General features: G+C 30.8%; 1 protein-coding gene across 1 annotated transcript; it reads left to right on the forward strand.

Moving 5' to 3' along the window:
* The first annotated feature begins 3,476 nt into the window (after positions 1-3,476).
* LOC127857595 (uncharacterized) lies at positions 3,477-15,831 on the forward strand. The gene is made up of 13 exons (XM_052394075.1): positions 3,477-3,803; positions 9,225-9,306; positions 9,993-10,149; positions 10,361-10,425; positions 10,690-10,797; positions 11,094-11,203; positions 11,557-11,701; positions 12,210-12,281; positions 12,529-12,606; positions 13,020-13,088; positions 13,673-13,942; positions 14,364-14,475; positions 15,072-15,831. Exons 1-13 carry the CDS (start codon positions 3,724-3,726, stop codon positions 15,143-15,145), a joined length of 1,422 nt encoding a protein of 473 aa, XP_052250035.1. The 5' UTR covers positions 3,477-3,723; the 3' UTR covers positions 15,146-15,831.
* The last annotated feature ends 4,768 nt before the right edge of the window (positions 15,832-20,599 follow it).

Below are 20,599 nucleotides of genomic sequence, written 5' to 3' on the forward strand. Positions count from 1 at the left end.
CATACTTCATAAAAGTCACTCATGTAAAGAAATTAGTACACCATTACAGTCACTCTAAGCCTTTAAGTTGTGTCTGCCATCTGAATTGCTTATCAGCAAATTCAAAATTGATATCCAAGGCTGCCTTCATACTGACCCTATCATCCAATCAAAGGCAATCTTTAATTCTGACCCTATCATCAAAATCAAGCACTGCAGGTGGCAATTATGCCACCAGTGGTACCAATAAAGTGAACTATGAACAAAAAAAGAACTAGTGTAATGTAATTTCAATTAAAAAAATATTACAATGTTCTTAAAAGCAATTATTTCTCAAGTTGTTTTTTCTTGTATTTCACATGAATTTCATTTAACATATCAAGATTATTTAATTTAAAAGTAAAAGCTGAACATGATTATGCAAAATACATTTCTTTAAAGGTGTTAAAAAAAATTTGTTGGCCAAATAAATCATGTTTTGACCCAATGTCTAATTGGCAAAATTTTAAGAAACTTAAAAGAGTTTGTTTTTTAAACAGTCTGCGGTTTAAAATAAAATCAATATAAATGTATATTTGGTTAACATTGAATTTTTACAGCATACACAAGTGTTAGGTTTTTCCATGGCATGAGTAATGAGTATTAAAACTTAATGTGCATCCGTATTGGTAATAGGTAAATAACAATCTAGTAAATAATATGAATTATTAATTAACTTTATAATATTAGACGAGAATGTGTTCAATTTGTTCGCCCCATACACATTGAGCCTTGCCAATAAAGCTCAAAACTCGCCTTATATGAGATAAAGGCGGCCAATATGGAAAAACACGGCTAATACGGAAAAAAATCGGCAAATACGAGATTCAGCCAATCTGAAACCAGGAAAAAATCGGCCTTATATGAGAATCTTAAATTTCGACAATTTTGGACACCATTTTGAAGTTGTTTGCTTAGTTTTGGTGCAAAAGTTTAAATCTTTAAAAATATAATATTGCAGTTTACTTAAAGCACTCAGCCCCTTATATACCGATTAATCAGCTCCCTTTTTCAACAATAACAATAGTGCAGTGTTACCACGACAGTAAGGTTCAATACTTGAGCATATTTACACAACTCTGAATATTTTCATGCTAAAATGAGCGCTGAAAGCAAAAGTAATTCATGATCATGGATGAGTTACACATTACAAATGCAATTCCTAATGGCAATAAGTAAGTTTCCAATCCTTATTGTCTTTCTGAGTTGTATTAAAAACAATGGTAGTGGATCCAGTGTGGCTGGAATGTTATTCAGGTAAATTTTGCATAATTTCGCAACCTGTCAAATTGTGTTCCTGCACCATGTAATGTCTTGAAAGCATCTTTCGTCATATACTAAGTTTAAATGCTATTGTTTCTATGCTTATCAGTAATATCGCCTTCATATTACAATATTAATGAAATATAATTATTATTCTGAAATTAAAAGCATAAAACATTTGTTTCTTCTTGCAAATATTCAATTATCGTTTTAAATTAACAAGATATCTTAAAAGGTATTTAGGTGTACATAACATTTTCAAAGCATTTTGCATGAGAATATAAACAGGGGAAAAAAGTTGTATAGAACAGAAATTTTGCTATTTTCAAAACTTCATACTTCATTTAATATCAAAAACCTGTAATGTGAAAGTGAAATTCAAGCTTTTCTTCTTATGACCTTAAAAAAGTACAATTGAAACATCAAACTGTTAAGCATGTGCTAATTAGCATGTGCTAATTATAACACACAACAAACCCTGCATATTTAATTGGCTCTAGAGATAATCTGTCTACTGGGGTAGGTGTTGTCCCCCAAAAGCTTATCTTAGTTAGCATGTTATTTATGACTGGCATCCAATAAACAAAAGATGGCAGGGCACATTCTCACTCCTGATGGAATGGGGCCAGGGGCCCATCAAGGAGGAATTATTTTCACAAAACCTTTCAAGAGAGAAAGTTTAATAAAATTTGCAATTTAAAAAAAATCTGTAATACATATCTTTACAGAAAATAAACATTTTAAATATATATTTGAATTTTTGCTTTACTGAAATGTATTATAAAACAGTTGTTTCAATGCTTCTAAAGCGGGAACTACTGGCATGTTGTTTTCTTTGTGTGTTTTTTTTTCAAGCTGATTTATTTGTATCACTAAGGGAAGATACATTGTTTTGTGCAGGGGGATTTAGGTTGAATTTGGGATCCAAAAATTGACCAAAAATGCCATTGATGGTATCAAGTCCTTTACCTATTCACAGATAGGTTTTTTGATAGTGTTTTATTTGAAAAATCCTGACTAAAAAAGTGTTGGCAAATAGCAAATCTGACATGTGATTATACTGTATCATTGGCTAGATATCATTCCTTAAAACCAACAACAATATGATCTGTTTTTAACACAACACGTGGGATATACATTTGCTCTGATTCTTCCCCACTGAAATTAATTAATTTACATTGTTGTTTGTATATTTAAATAATGATCTTAAAAATAAAATTTTGAAGTGATGCAGTGGTGCATGGTGAGTTCCAAACTGCCAAATCCCAAACTGCCGATTCCAAGGTGGCTGACTATATAATTTTGGTTAATCAATATGTGTCGTTTTCTGAGAAAACTGGGCATAATGCTTGTGCGTAAAGTGTTGTCCTAGATTAGCCTGTGCAAACTGCACAGGGACGACACTCTCCGCTTTTATGACATTTTTCGTTTAAATGAAGTCTCTTCTTAGCAAAAATCCAAATTAAACGGAAAGTGTTGTCCCTGATTAGCCCGTGTGGACTGCACAGGCTAATCTGGGACGACACTTTACGCACATGCATTAACTATTACTATTCACTATTTAATTACTCATTAGATTCATGTCAACCAAGGGAACAATACTATGACTTTTTAGAAGAACGATAAAATAAAGTTAAGATAAGTGTCTACCTAATCCCTTTTTAAAGACAAGATTTCAGGATTTAGCTTCAATGAATGGGTTATTTACCCTTTGGAATTTTGTTGAATTCCATTGCCCGAAATGTGTAATAATGACTTTGTTTTTATTATTGTATGTTTTTTTGCAATGTGTTTATGTGAGAAAGAAAAAAAAGAGAGACAGTAACAATTTTCTTGTTGAACACAAAATTTATGTCAAGCAATAAGTAATATAATGGGTAATAATAAAAGGCCCTTTTTGTGAAAAATGTGAAACCTGACTTACTTTGGGGTTGTTTACGCTCTGGACTCTGATTAAAAACCATTGCCCGAGCACACTGCTTGACATAGTATCTTTGTGGTTATTGTCTAAAACGTGTTTTTAAGCCAGTGGTCAGCCTCTTTTTACAGAGCTGACACACATATACATGTAGGGACTTTGCAGTGTTGGTGCGGTACTTTAATAAATATCTAATTATTTAAAAATATCTTTAGGTATAGTAAAGATAGATCTATTTAAAAATGAAAACTGTGAAACCTGTTATCCTATTGAAACACTAAATTCAACTACAGCTATGAGAAAAATGTGTGAAATCCAATTATCCAATGAAACAAGTGTGAATCCAAGTGTCCAATGAAAAAAGTGTGAATCCAAGTGTCCAATGAAAAACTGTGAATCACATTGTCCAATGAGAAAAGTGTGAATCCAATTATCAAATTGAAACAAACAAACTTTCTCCACAAATTGTGATGCAATTAACAACAAAACACATATTCTAGAAGAAACTTAAGTGTACCATTGCAATGGATTTACAAGTGGAAAATAGCTGGTTTTTGGATTCAACCAAAGTGGCAGGCCATCACAAGGCGGTCCTACTTCTCAGGTGAGAATACAGCTATATTATAGTTGTTGTTAATGATCAAAATGAATAACATGTGTAATCTTTCATTAATGTTGAATTGTAAAGCATTTGTGACACACAGCTTTGGAATTAAGTGAAATAGTCAATAAAACCCCAAGAGCTACATATTTTGCCAGTATTTGGTTTACTTGCTTTACAAAAAATAACAAAAAACAAACAACAATTGAACTGATAAGTCATACAATAAATTGTGTACTTAACTACTTATACTTGCATCATTTATTTTTTCTAATATCTTATTTTAGTGAACATCAATTTTATACATAATAACCAACCACTTTTAAAGCACAGTTCAATAATTTTATAAACTTTAACTATGAATGTTTTATCTTCACTGTGTATTGAAGAAAATTATTATTCTGGGTGAGAAAAATCATTTGTTTTTGAGTATTTAGCCAAATACCTGTCAATTGCCCAATATGATTGTAACAAAATCATGTAGATTGCAATAGAAGAATTATTACATTTCCAATAGATTTTGACAGTTGTTACAGAAAAAGCTTATATCATATTTATTTGGGATTTGTGACAAGGTTAACATTATCATATTTTGTTATAAAAGTGGAAAGCAATTTCTCATCAGGCAGTGATTTCTTCAGTTTTGGGGAAGGGAGTCTGCCCCCTTAGAGGTTGGGGGAAAATTGTGTATACTCATAAAGAGGGTTTTTTGTTTTGTAAATAAGCGATAAAAGCATTGGTTTTTTTTAGTATAAAACACTGTAAGATAGGAACAATTAAATTTTGTATTTAATAATTTGTATTAAATGAAAGATTTAGCTTTGTGTTAGAGTTAAATATCATATAATAACAAGCCAAATAATCAGAGTGAAAATTAATGGCAACAAATACCTTTTTAACACCACAGTGGGAATAGTTTGCCTTGCTTAAGGGAAGCATATATACTCTAAATACTCTGTATACTCTAAATGGTGGGGAATGGGGCAGAATATCTCCCTTTTTTTGCTAGGGTGGCAGATGTTTCCTCCCCAAGACATTTCCTCCCCAGACGTTTCCTCCCTAGAAGTTTCACTCCCAAAATAAACGTCTTCATAATATGAAAATGTATATCGGGAGTAGTTATTTGTAATTATGCCGGGATATGTGAAAAATAACTTTATCGGTTAGTATTTAAATTGAGTGCATTTTATGTGTCATACATAAAGGAATTAATGATTTTTGATGGTTGTTTTTAGGGAAGCCTCTAACAAATTTTACCAATTTAATAGATCTAATTATAATTGTTTTTATAAGTGCCTGCACTTTTTCTTTCATAAATTGAGATCATTTATAAATTGAGTAAAAGCACAGCTTTGATGTTTTTTTATGATCATTTTAAGTGGAATAGTATGTTACTAATTAAACAACTGTAACTATTGTATTAATTAATTGAGTAAAAGCACACATTTGATGTTCTTTGATAATGTTAAGTGGAATAGTATGTTACAAAGTAAACAACTGTAATTATTGAATTAATGAATTCATTTTGCTACAAACAAATTCAGGTATTTATACCTCTAAAAATACTCTTTTAAAATTTAAGGAAACACAAGGATGAAATATTTTCAAAACCAGGCAAATAATAAGAAAGTTGTGAGAGTTGGAAATATTTTTCAATATTCTATTAATTAAATTAGGTAAACAGTTTACCACGTCCCATTTTCTGAATTTCATATTCATGTCTATATATCACTTCATACATTATTGTTTTTGTTAGATTTTTTAACATATTGATTCAGTCTGTCATCAACATCATCATATAATAAAAAGTTTGACAAAAATGTCTAGTCATGCAGAATATTTACTATTACTATTTACCACCCCAATTTAAACATTAATTTAATATGTAGCCAAAAATGTGACAGCATTTAAATGTTTTCCCTAATATTAAGTAACAACACACACCTTCCATTACACAAGATATCAGGCCCTTATGGTGCAAGTATCAGATTAGCAAGTGTATTATGCAAGATAACAGATATTGTATAATGGGAACTTATGGTGTAATAAAAAGGCCCAGCATTGTTGAGATTAGGTGACATCTGTAAAGGGGGATAGGCATTCATAAGATGCGATTAGCACATTATCATACAAAAAACATTTTTTTAATTTGAAAGTGAGTAATTTTTCCTTAAATTCCAAACATTCATTAAATACATTTTTTTGCTTTTAAATAATAAAAAAGTTTTGATTACATTTCAGTATTATATTATTAATAATTAAATAATGTGCAAGAAAAGTGCATTTCTGTTTTACTTAGTCTAAATAAGTTACTTTTAAAAATTTAAATATCAGTGACGTCCAATAATTTGATAATATACATATGAATGGATGAAACAAATACAATTGTTGACTGAGTAACATAGTGTATTTATTTATCATATTTAACTGTTACAAGGACAACAGTTTTGAAATTATTATAGATGGGCTTTTACCATTGTTCAATTCACCAATTGATCCAATTTAATTGCATTAAAAACAACAAATAACTATAGTTCCACAACCCTGCCCAGGTTTACTCAAACTGAAATAATGTGTTAATTGTGTATTCAAAATGGGTCTGGATTACACATTGTTCTTGGTTGCATTTGGGCTCCCAAATAAGCAACATGTATAAGATACTCAGTAAGATTTAAGAATATTTCATTTATTCCACTAGTACACCAACATGCACTTAGAAATGATTTACATGCATTCCTTACACAGTTCAACCAAAAAAAAAAAGAATTCTAAAACGAAAAAAACTACAACTAACTAGCTGCTTCATAGATTAAGTGTATAAAAGACTTCATAAACAAAATAATCATTTGATAATTAAAATCAAGATTATACTTCAACTAAACGTCTTCACTAAAACTAAAATGTGGGGGGGGGGGACGTCTGGGGAGGAACCTTTTTGCTACAATAAACTTCAGGTGATGTGTTCTACAATATTTTATTTATTTTATAAAACAGTTAAGAAACTAGAGGGACTATGATTTAAAAGTACAGTCTTAAAAATCTTAAATCACAGTTACATTTTTACTGTTAAGATGGAGTATATTTTCTATGGAAGGTATATTGAGAAATTCATTTCATTTCTAAATTGAGTTTCGTTTGCCAAGTCCTTACTTTATTTAATTTTGTTCTTATTGTTACAACTGACTTCAAAATTATGAGTCAGATAATGTTATATGTCAAAAGTATATATGTCACTTGAAATCACATTATATCCATTATGACTTTCCAGTCATTAGTTAGCTCTTAGTTACAATTAAATTGTTCCTTTTTGGCTCATTTCTCATTTATTCATATATATTTTATGTCATTTATTGAATAATGTTACATTAAGATCACATTTACTATTATAAATATGATATATTTTCACATAAAAGAAGTCATTTTTGTTGCCATAGTTTCAATGAGCCATGCAATGCTTTTGGTATTTTTTAATTGGCTGTTTCATGTAAGTTGTGTCAATACCATCAGGGCATTCGAAGAGATATGGTATATTACAAAATGCATTGTTGGTCACAGTGTAAATCACCATTTCAGCAAGAAAAGATTTTTCGGATACCAAATAAAGATAATTTTATGTGGTTTTTTTATAAGTCAATGCAGTTGTTTTTTTTACAAACAATATAATATCATCATTATTGAATGCCCATTATCTCTGAGCTGTTAGTTTGTTAAAAACATTCTTCTCCTTTTTCCATTATATAATGTCATTTATTACTAACAAAAATCCCACTGTGCCCTCTTAAATACATGCATCCAGTCTTATCTTACATTGTCTCCTTAGACGCATAGATAGCACTGTCATCCGCGATTTATTAGATTACTATCAGTAACACAGCAACTGATAAGCTGAAGGACACACTCCACACACATATCTTATTATCTCCTGATCATAGATTTTAGTGTGTTTCTTTTAAATTAATTTAAAATGAAGAAAATAATTAATTTTTAATTAATTATTGAGAATAATGGGCTAATAAATCTGTAAATTGATTTTACAAAGACATTATAAGATTAAGATACAATGTTTTATTTGTTTTGTAATACTACTGGTAATCTTCCTTGTTTTTTTTTGTTTTCATCAAATCCTTACTTTTTGTTTATACAAGTATTATATTTTTGTAAGGAGTTTACTAAGGAGTTATAATGCTAGGTTCAAAAAGTGATTGAACAAGTACCCAAAAAATATTTGTGCAAATAGGGTGTCACTGGGCCAATTGTGATACTGTAGTACAGTAAAACTTGTTGTTCATGTCATAAGTTGGCAGTCAGCACAAAAAAGGGATTTTGTACACAAAACAATATTCAGACTGTAATTTAAGATTCCAATGTGACATACTTACAATTGATATAAGGGCTTCTAAATGCTCACACCTCACATAATAGATGATAAACGGTCACTGGAGAAACCACTTGAAGATTTAAATCTGGCAACATTCATTTTTGTTTGTTCCCAGTATTCATAAGCACTATATATCGATCAGCATGACATCATCCATAAATAAGCATTTAAAGTGTATTTACATTTCCTTTTGAACATTCTCTCAAAATGCTGTGTGACACTATTTCCAATATTCTATCAAAAATTGTGTTTTAGTTTTGTCTCTTTTTAATTCACCCTTAGATACAAAAAGATATGTCAAGGGAAGTTTTGATTTTCTCAGTAATTATTTCAAAATAAGACTGTTTCATTTCATGGAAAATATGTTTCAAAACATTAAGGGTATTGCACATGCTTGATAATTGTTTCTTTGTGTCTCATATCACTGAAGCACTAGTTGCAATCTACTGTAGTTGAAATGTCAAACTTTCATTTTAACCTGAAGTATTTAGTACAAAAAAAGCATTTCATAATTATTTGATTAGTTGATAACACCTGAGAAATGGGGTTATATTTTCAATAAGTTGCCAGTTGCAGACATGGGGTAATCATAAAATTTAATCTGTTATCATCATTATGACCGCACTTTCAATAAATGCAATAATCAGAAGACTACATCTTTTTTGTGCAAATAAAATTAAATAGAATAAGAATATGATCCTTTTTTTAAAATAAACACTGGTTGATAATGGGTCTAGAAGCCCAAATATTATTACATGCATGAATTAATACATTAATATTTAATTTGATCACTTTGGTTGAGATTACCAATTAATAATTGATCGATGAACAAAACCATTAATCATTTTTGAAAAAGAAGTTAAAATCATTAATTTAATTGATTACTTTTTCGAGTAATTGACCACATGTCTGCCCAGTTGCCACTACTAGAGTAACATTGTTTTGTGACTTTCACATTTTGTTTCAATTCATTCTAAAGGCTATCACACTGCAGTCATTGTACTTAATGTAATTATTCTGTATTGCCATCTCTCCCTTTTTAACAGGATTGGTTCAAGCACTCTGGAGCGCAAGGTAGCAGCGTGCACACCCCAGACACAGACAGACATCATGTTTAGTGTACATATTGTAAGTTATTGTAATGTAATTAAAAAGATGAATGTTTAAACCACTAAACAATATTTACAATTATGTTTGTATAAATTTGAATTACTGGGCTCTCCATCTAGTTTGGAGAAAAAGACCTGTATCCAAAACTGGTGGAATAATTGTTTCCAAAAAGGACATTTTATCAGACGTGGGGAAAACATGAAATAGGAAAAAGGAACGAACAATAACAGGTGCTGCTATTGTTTTACAGGCCTTTATTACCCACATTAAATAACCATACATAACAGTTTTAATGAAAAGCTGTCATGGAGATAACATGGTTTGGTGGAGAGTTTGGTTAACATGGCCCCATTTTGTACTGCAGAATACATAAATATGATTGCTATTCTTTTACATTATGATTTCATTCTAATTGGAACAGATAAAGCTAGCAAAATTATAAATAATTTATCCTAGACATGAAGTAGATTTTGGTTGTTATCCTTCCTAAAAAACCTGACTGTAGGGCTCTGAACCTATATTTTTGTAGCTATTTCAGAGCAAGATTTATTTTAATTATATACTACTATTTTTAATAATAACTACATATTTCTACCCAATAACCAATTGTTTCACCTCCCCAACACATGTAATAATTACATTTATTGTATAAATTTCTGTCCAATAAGTACTTCAATGAAAATGCCAACTTACTGTTTTTAAAGGGAGACGAGATGGAGAAATGCAGTTTGCCACTGGATGGTTTCCTGCCGACGTCCTACATTTTTGCTGCTCTCCATCAGACGGTTGATGATTCAGTCACATTTTCAGGCACACTGACTAAGATCATGACAGAGGCCAGCCTCTCATTTTTTGACCCTGGTAAAAAAAATATGAAACAAATAAAAAATAAATGTTAATTATTTGATGGAATTGGTAATATGATTAATAAAACTGTCCAGAGTTGTTTTAATATTTTTTCCCTGTAATAATGCGATGAAAGATGTCCTTGCTTGTCTTTTTTCTCTTGTGTGTTAGAACTGATTTATCCTCCATTCAGAATATAATAGACACATTTTTTTTTAAATAACAGCATCTACACCAGCCAGGCATCAGCTGAAATACAAGTGTTCCTTCAAGTTTCCAGACAGAGTGCGAGTAAGTTATTGTCTTGTATTAACAAAACTTAATCAGCACAAAATCTTCAAAAAAGAATTAAAGCTGTTTTCATCTGTCTTCTACATGAAGAAGAAGAAATGGTATAGTTTATTAAAAAAAACATGCCTTACTTTAACTGTTTAGAATACTGCAAACAGGGTTTATTAGTACTTAAATAAATAGTTAGAAATAAACTTGTTTTAAAATATGTTCAAATTTACATAAATTTTAAAAATCTGCAAATAGAATGATAAATTTTGTTAGGTTATGAGGAACCTTCACCCCCATGTTTCATCGGCCAGTGATGTTGAAATGTTGGACACATCTAACCGTCCATGGAGGCGCAAGTGTGAAGAGGTCATGGGGTTTACAGTAAGTTTATTCTGAACACTGGCATGATATGTATATTTTTCTAATCTTAATAGCACATTACTTCCTTTAGATGTTGCAGTTTGCTGGAATTGTACAAATATGATGTAAACATTACATTAGAAATATAAATTATGTAAATTTGAATTTTAAATGTAGCAATATTACAGCAAGATTTAAACATATAAAGTTTTAAAGAAGTGGTTTTAATATCATGGTAAGTTAACCACTCAGATGAATATTAACCAAGTGTGATCATAAAGACTATGTGGCTAAGCTAACCGGTGAGCTTTTTTCAGGGTTATGGTTCGCATTCGCAATTTGGAGGAGTCTTCAAAGAGGCACTGGCATGTGCATCTTTGTCCCGCAGATGTTACAGATTATTCTCATCGATTATTGTGAAACATCAGTAAGAACCTGCTTTTTATAAACCAGTGAAATGTTGCTGTTATTTTTAGTTCAACTTTAAAAAAAGTTTTGGTTTTTGTATTAAAGAAATGCAACATTTTTTTTCAAATTTCAATTATGTGTTTTATTTTTATTCTTACAATTCTTAGTATATTAAACAAAAAAAAATGTCCATATGTTTGTACATAAATATTGATATCATTTACCTCCAATACTTAGCAGTGACCCCAGCTTTAGTCAACGTCATTTGTTATGTGTGTTATGCTGTGCTGTTCAGCCATTGGTCACCTTCGTAAATAAAGGACCAGGCACAGTTGATGACCTTTGTTTACTTTGATCTGAACATTTTTATAGGGACCTGCATGTCAGTGTCACAGCAAACATGTTTCGCGGTGTTGCTGGTGCTAGAGATGAGCAATTCATTTTTAACTGCCTTCGGAGAGTTGATGACTGTGAAATGAGCCTTGCTGACATGAATTCAGCATTGAAGAAAGACAAGGTATACAATATTTATATCAATAAATGAATAATACCATGCTGTTTATTTTAGGAAATATTTTTCATTCATTAAGTACTAAATAATCCCATCCAAACATTGACTGAATCAGAATATAAGCATCAGTTATTAACAAGAGATGTGTTTGTCAGAAACACAATGCCCCCTATTGCTCCGCTCTGAAATAATATTTCAATATATTATTTGGTTTAGAAATTATCTCCTGTTTAAAGCTTAGTACTTCCCTTGGATTTTATTTATTTACTTTTGACCTTGAAGAATGACCTTGACCCTTAACCACTCAAAATGTGCAGCTTCATGAGATACACGTGCATGCCAAATATCAAGATGCTATCTTCAATATTGCAAAAGCTATCGCAAAACTTTAACCAAGGTTAAAGTATTGGGACAGAATGACAGACAGGCCAAAAACAGTATGCCCCTGATCTTTCGATCCCGGGGCATAAAAAAGCAATACATGTAAATCAATTGATTAAATCATTTTTAACAGCAGTCCACGAGAGGTGCGTCAGAAGACATAGGCTGTCTGAGGACTGAAATCAGCTCACTGAAACGGCAGCTGGTAAGAAAGATAACCAGTGCCAAATTAAAAACATTATTGTTATTTGATATTAACATTAACTTAACCCTTCAAATAAATAGTTTAGGCTATGGCAGACACCCTGTTATTATGAAGTTGGCATTCAATAGAACTAATTATGAAGTAATTATGTTAATCTAACATAAAGTAAAAAAATGATTTAATTTTTGTTATATAAGAAAATAATTATTTTGATAGGCAACATCAGGATTGTTATAATGTTTTTCAGAGAGAGAAGGATGAGGCACTCAAAGAGGCCAGGGAGCAACTTTGGAGGCTGCAAGAGTTGCGTCAGGACCAGCAGCAGGTTAATTAAAAAAAGAATGGCCCAATCATGAATAATATGACACTGCTAAGACACAAAATTAACAATAGATTGCCAAGCAATATGGTCCCCTATGGTCGGTGAAACGCCACTATTGTCAGTATTTTTTAAATTATTTTTTTATATATTTGTTGCCATAGCAACTAACATGTTGACGAAGGAACAAAATGAAATGACGTGCATAATCTCCATATTGCCATCTATCCATTTTTCAGGTTTCATGAAACGGGTAGGGGACAATAAGTGCATAAATTACAATAAATGCATCTAGTAAATTTCATATAAGGAATGACAAATGTTGTTACTGCCACATAAATTATGTATGTCATTTTTACAGACTTTTAAAGTAACTGTTTTTCAACATAAATGCTAATTTAACTAAACACATGTTTCAGCCGGACGTTTACTCATTCATTGCAACACCCCTGCAAAGAAGATGCAATTACAGTAGGCCAGTGTATGCAGTAAGTAAAACATAGAAGAGAGACAGTATTAACCAATTGTTTTGTTCTCCATTCTGTTAAATATAATGATACATGTAAAATTAGCATTTTTTCACCCAAATCTATTTTATCTAATGTTTAATGACTGCAACTATGTGATGATTAATTGCATTAATGATTGAAAAATACATGTATATTGTACAATCAAGTAAAACTTATTGATTAATAACTGAAAATAAATATTTTGTTTCATTAAGTAATTTTGTCTTGAAATCACACGAAGGTCTTTCATGTATAACCAGTGTTTGTTGTATAGCTAATACAGGCTTATTCCAACCTAAAAAATTTATACAATTATGCAGTTTCCACTTATCCCTAAAAATCTCATTCCCTTATGAGAAAATGGGTGTGACATCCCAAAATTTTGTTTTCACATTTAATTTTTCTCCAGAATAGGGTCCTTTTCCCTGGCCCTAAATAAAACCTGCAAAAAGCATGTGTATGGGAAAATTGAACAACAGTTTCCTGGTCTGCAGAAATACACAATTAATAACAATACCAATGACATCATACAGCCTATAATAAGTTGTTTCATATAATTTCAGCCATCGGAGAGTGAGGATGAAGAGACGACCACTACTGACAGACCACCAACAAAAAACTTCTTACCCTCGGAGAGCGAGGATGAAGAGTCGACAACCTCTGCAGGCGAGCAACCACCAACTGATTACATTTTAAAGCTGTCAGACAGCGAGGATGAGGAGACGACCAACACGGACGAGCAACCACCAACAAAGAAGAGCAACAATCAACCAAAGGAGCTGTCCAGCAACAACAAAACAGAAACACAAAGATCAAGAAGAAACAGACATCAGGTATGTATTTAAAACTCTGTTGTTGTAATAGATTTAATTTTTCTATTATCATAATGCAAATTTCCATTACGTCATATTAAGTATATGACATACACAAAAGCTATGTAATGAGGCTTTTCATCTCACATTTTGTCTGGAATGCACAATGACCTGGTGTTCACACTAAATGAACCCATATACTGAATCCGTGATGAAGGGACTTCATTTCATTGATCCTAGAGTGATCACAATTTGCATTGTGCTGTTTTGGCAATTGGTCACTTGCCTAAAATTAATGACTTTGATTTACCTTCTGGGGTTTCCATAGTTTCTTATTTTTTTATAATTTGATAGACTGATGACATCTTGTGTTAATATAACTTTAAATGCTTTTTGTCATGTTTTTTATATATGAAATTTATGATCAGCAAAATAATTTCAGGTCAAGAAATTGATTGTTGGGCAGGCTGTATCTGCCAAATATAGGGCAGTCAGGAATGGAGAGTTGTTCGAGGAATGGTTTGAGGGAACCATTGTATCAGTCATGCTATCAGGTAAAAAAGTTGTTTTAACATAATTTCCTTACATTGTTTCTATCCTTTTTGTCCATCATTGGGAATGGGACGACATTGGAATTTAATTTTTTTCATGTAACAGAGTTCTTTCATAGTAAGAATTCAAGCATGATTTATGATGATTTATTAAAAGCTTCTTGGTAATAACACTACAATTTAATTTTCAAATAAATCAAAACAATTTATGGTGGGTTTTCTAAGAAAGTTTTCTATTAAAGCCTTCTTGTTAAAAAAACTTTGTAATAGGAATTTGGCATATTTTGAAAATATGAAGGAAAACAACACATTCTAAACTTAATCCAGATTCATCATTACATAATAATAAATTATTTTATCAAATTTTGCTGAGAATAGTCAATAATCATTTTTCATTTAAAATATAAAGAATTCAATATGGTACAATATGGTACAATATGGTACATACATAACAAAGGAAGTACCAAAAATTTATAAATAACACCAAGTATTATGTTCAAAATAATTACAAGTGATCATAGAAAATGACGTATTTTGGCAAGTACGAAATACTAATCTAAATCGAAGCCAATAAAATTAATGTTCTCTTTTTGTTTCAGGAGAGAAGGTGAAGGTCAAGTTTGAAGATGGCTGTGAGAGAGTGTTGGGGCCACAAGATATTAAATTATTATAAATGTTTAAATGTGGCAATGATGTTTTTATAGTTTGTTTTAAATTGTCATACAAATATAGGTTCTTGCATGAGTGGTCGTTTTGTATTGAATTTATTAAACAAGTCATCTAAATGGAGATAAAAACGCAGCTTGCCGAGATTTTATCTTTATTTAGATGATGAGTTTAATAAATTTAATACAAAATGACCACAATTCTAAGATTCTATTTATAACATGACCAACAAATTTTCTTTTTATGTTATGCTCTTTTCACCGTTTATTCACACTGTAAAAGAGTTTAAAACTGAAGAAATTCGCTGGAATAACGACGTCATTTCACAGTTATATAACTAATGTAATAACACCCGCGTAATTAACAAAATTGAGAATTACGTTATTACACTCCTGGAGCGTAGGTCATGTTATAATGGAACAACTTCAGTAAACTATTTAAAAGATCAAAACAAATCAAATAAAAATTAAGACAACATATTCCCTTTCTATAAACATTTTGTGAATTTTTTTAAATACTAACTTTGATATAAACACATCTGAGTACTTTTTTTAAGTATTTATAACAGTTTAAACTTTTATTTGTATTTCTTACATCATGGTAGGCATTTTCAGCACATTTGATAAAATTTGATTTGTTTCCATTGCTTTGTACACAGTGTAAAATATATAGCCATCATGATATTTGAAGTCAAAAGCTCACCAGAGCTTTGTGCCTTGTTTTTGCTGTTTGAAAATAAAAATTATCTAATCAGACCTTATTTTTTTTATAATCTTAGTTGCATAAATGAACATGGGGAAAATCAACACACTATTAAATCCTTGACATTACCGAATGGACAAATTCCAGGAGAATTTTTGTGAAGCAGTTTAAAATTAATAATTCATTTTACAGAAGCTTTACTTTTAGTTGAATTATAGGACTATAACTCATAAGAAAAATAAAGAATACCAGCCAGGGCTTACTTTGCCATTCGCCAAATTAGCCAATGGCTAAAAATTGACCTATTTGGCTAAAGAAAATTCTACTTGGCTACAACTTTTTCTTCATTAAAACTTAAAAAATAGCCCAAAATAGACGAATTTTGCCAAAACAAGGCGAATTTGGCTAAAGAAAGGGGAAGCCCTGCCAGCAGTAATGTTTCGGTTCTTTATGTACTACCCGTAAAAGGTACCTATCTGTATTGAAAAAGTAAAACAAGTAATGTATATGCATAATAAGTAGACTGTCACAAAGTACGAACATTATGCAATTACAGAGAAGTCTCCGTGATGATTTGCAATGAAGAAACGGGCTCTAGTGGCTGTTAATGTTTTTTGTTCTTTTGCTGTTTGTTTAGGATTTAGTAATTACAAATATCTGTTTTCTAACTTAAGGATAGTTATTTGTATTCTTTTTTTTATTTTTATGAAGTTCTAATAAAAGCATATTAAGATGTTCTCAGAATTTCTTTTTTTTATTTTTTTCATAAAATAACTTGCAATTGAAAAATAACTGTGCTTTTTATCTATTGATGTTTGTTTTTATTATTAACAATATCTTATAATTAACAATATCTTATTATTGTTTTTATGTCATTAAATAATTAATTATGTGTTTTTGTTTTATTTAAGATTGTTTTTATTCATTAAAACAGTTTATATTTGTAAAAAGTGTATAAATAAATAATAATGGTATTGGAAACATTATTTGGAAATAATCTAATGTTTTTTATTTGATAAGTTAAAGTTATGCAAGATTTCGAAATTTTCATAAAATTACTATATTTATTTTTAAATGGGAAATATAATAATAAAATATTTGTCACATAATCAGTCAACAAAGTAACAACACCTAAAAACAACCTTTTTCACACCCATAAAGGTATCAATAAACAGATAATCTGGCAGGCATTTAGAGCTGATGAGGGTACTGATTATCTAGTGGTAGATAAGGCTATTACTGATTGGGGTTGCTTAGAGATAAGGCTGTAGTATGGGATGAGTTAACATACTGTATGATTGAAGTGGACTTGAATTGAGTACAATTTTTGTTAAAAGTACATTACATTTCAAAACATTTTTAAGAGGAGCATACTAGCGGTATTATAGTAGATTTAATAAATCATGAGGTATTCGTGTATAAGTAGCATTTTAAAAATTATAACATAAAATGGTGTGAATTACTGGATTTGAAATGAATACTGATAATTGCAGACTAAAATATGTTTCAATACACAACATTACAAAGCACAACTTCTATTACTAATCCTTCAATGAGAGAAAATCCAACAACTTAATGGATAATAAGAATAAAAATAATTATTTTTTAATGAAACACTTATGTTTATAGGCAGTTAAATAAAAATAATAATCAAAATATCAGGTGAACAAAAATGGAATTTTTTAATACAATACCAGGTCTTAAACTGCCCAGCCCAACATAAATATTTGTCAACGTGAGTAACTGAAGTCATTGTGTATCTGTTTTGACACTTTGATAAAGCCTTGTCAGGGGTGTGAATGCTTGATTGTAATACCCATTAATAGCATGCTTCCAACCAGATTAAATTTCCTTTCTTTAATTAAGGTTTTCTTATCAATTAAACCATAATATTTTATTAAATTAATTATCCCATCTAACATAAATAAATAAGTAAATGTCATAATGTGAAATTCTAAGAACTAAATGAAACTAATTAATCAACTTCAATATTTGACAAAGTACTTAAATAATAAAATAGTAGTTAACCTAATAATATTATTTAAATCAAATGCACAACTATTATAAATACAAAATACTTAATTTGTTTCAATTTATATGTTGTTACACAGTTTATAGAAAAAAAACATTGGTTGGATTGCATTTGACAAAAAACACTATGTCATCTTTCATTTACATACTACATTTATTATCTTCACATCAAAATTGTGCTCCAAAGTCAAAATTATAACCCCAAACATCTGTTCACAACTCATGTTAAAATATGACAAAAGCAAATTACAATACAATCTCATATCAAAATATGGGCGTGAATTGTCTTGGGTGTGAATTGTCCAAGGAAATCAAATTCTGGAGTAAATTGTCCAGGCCCTGGGGATGAATTGTCTTGGGGGTGAATTGTCTGACACCCTTTCCCCCACCCACCTAATTTTTAATGAAAAATTGAGAAATTTTACCCATTTCATGGCATGCAAAGTACAATCAAACAGAATGCAATTCTAGTTTTTGCTACATTACTCATTAATTTCAATCATGTGCTGTGTTTATTTACCTAGAAGTCTTTAGATTTTTCACAATTTACCTTCAAAGTTCTGTTCTGTTTCTGAAGCGTGAAATATTGACCTTCGCCAAAAGTGAAAACCTCCTTTTTGAAGATCCAAAATATCCTTGGTCATAATACACTAAATAGTTTCCCTATATCATTCAATGTAAAAGCGACAACTTTGAGCGAAAATAAATGCAACATTTTGCACATAGACCCCCATAACCATACCTTTTCTTAAAGGCCATTCTAAGCGGAAAGATATGTCATGTACAAAGCAAGGAAGAACTTGACACAAATCAAAATCGACTGTTTTTGCAACTTTTTTTTTCGGCCGTTTCTTAGTGGAATGTAACCTTTTCTAGTGCAATGGTTTACTATAGTCTTCAAGTGTATCATATATCAGGGATTCAGTAGTGAACACCTATTCATGCCCTACCATTATATCCGCAAGATAACACCCGAATAATGGTAAAAAGTGTAAAACATGCCTTCCTGTCAACTATGATATTTTTTTAGAGAGTACATGAAGCGATCATTTAGTGTATTGTAACCTTGCAAGGGAGCTGTCGCCAATCTGAACGCATCGGACAGTGGGCTACACCACACCGTCTCTCTGATGTACGTAGGCGGCCGTCATATTGGATTTGGAACTACTTTAGAAAACAAGATGGAGGCCCCCTCGTTAAGAGGAAAAATTGAAATGTGTGTTTTAGCTCGTCTTTTTCAAGATAACATTCTTTAAGTACTAATTTAATGTAGATCTGTGAATTCCCACAACGTACTTTAAAACTTGTTAAAATTTAAAGATGCCATTACTGACATACTGATAGGAGTACTTATAATATTGACATCGAGTAGATTTAAAAATTAAATCGACTGTTTTTGTTATAACTTATATTTTGTGAGATACGAGGATTGCTTACATAAACTTGATAAGGTATGAAACACATTACTCATTGTATGAGCATGGATGGCCGATTGATCCAAACGGTAGACTTTTACTCCATGGGGGCAATGGTTCGAGCCCATTTGAGGGTTACTTTTATATTTTTATTCAATTTTATTCTTTTTTTATTGCAGCTTTTTAGATTCAATGTTTGCATTTATCAATATAGCATAGAGTCTATAATGACAAAAATAATTTGGGGAGTTCTTATGGTATAGTTAGGTTTTGTGACATTACAAGGATTGCTTATATGTTAATAAAGTATAAAATAAACCACTGACTATATGAGAGCACTGATGGCCCATTTGTTTAAGCTTTTACTCCAAGGGTCAGTGGATCGAGCCCAGTTAAGGGAGATTTCCTTTTTTTTTTTTTCTTTTTTTTATTGAGGTATTTTGCTAAAATGTTTACTTATCAATTTAAAGTATTTAATAACAAACTTCAATACATGTCTAATTTGTGAAAATGTCCCTTTGAAATTGCTAGTTTTCCTCTTACATGCCCTTGTATTTTAAGACAGAATACTTTCCTCTCCAGAGGAAAGAGGTATGGGTTTGAATCCCATCGGGGGCTTCAGAGGATGATTCATTTTGAGACAAATGTTAATATTTGCTTTAGTGTATCCCAAAATTAACCTAATATTAAATATATAACTGTGAAAGATAATTCAAAATAATGTTTGTTTCTATATACATTGTGATCCATGGACATGAACATTCAATTATGCAAGAAACATGTATGATTTGAGGGAAGAATAAGACAGCAAACTTAGAATGGACATTCATTTAAGATTGTTTAGTAACTAAAACTATAAATGTTGTAAAGCTTGTGTATGACGTCCTTGCTTCTGGACAGCAGAACAGTTTAGGCATAAATGATTACTCTTTTTCTTTAGAATCAACATTGATGCATTATTATCTAAGCAAAGTTGAGCTTTTTAAAAACTCTAATTGGGAACTGAATTTTTCATGTTCGTTGCTTGCAATTTACAGTACTGAACATAATGTTACTCATAAATATCCAGGTTAATTTGTATAAGACCTCGTATCATATTTATATACATGTAAGCTACCCGGTTTACATTTATGATGATGACATTTTGTGTTTGGTTGTAAATTTACAGAGAAAATATACTACAGCCGCATGTCACCAGAGTTGTTAAAAGGGCATTTAGACAGTATTGTCCCTGACTTTTGCCCATTTTGACATATTCTTATAAACAAGAGGTCCACAATAGCCCTGTATCGCTCCACTGCTGAAAAAAGGCT

The sequence above is a fragment of the Dreissena polymorpha genome, chromosome 14 (genome assembly GCF_020536995.1).
Source record: "Dreissena polymorpha isolate Duluth1 chromosome 14, UMN_Dpol_1.0, whole genome shotgun sequence".
NCBI lineage: Eukaryota > Metazoa > Mollusca > Bivalvia > Myida > Dreissenidae > Dreissena > Dreissena polymorpha.

Bases quoted from the DNA above. Each gene is read 5' to 3' on its own strand.
- LOC127857595 (XM_052394075.1), top strand. From the start codon at position 3,724: ATGGATTTACAAGTGGAAAATAGCTGGTTTTTGGATTCAACCAAAGTG. The intron at 12,282-12,528 runs GTAAGAAAGATA...AATGTTTTTCAG, and splicing joins GCTCACTGAAACGGCAGCTG to AGAGAGAAGGATGAGGCACT. The intron at 13,943-14,363 runs GTATGTATTTAA...AAATAATTTCAG, and splicing joins CAAGAAGAAACAGACATCAG to GTCAAGAAATTGATTGTTGG.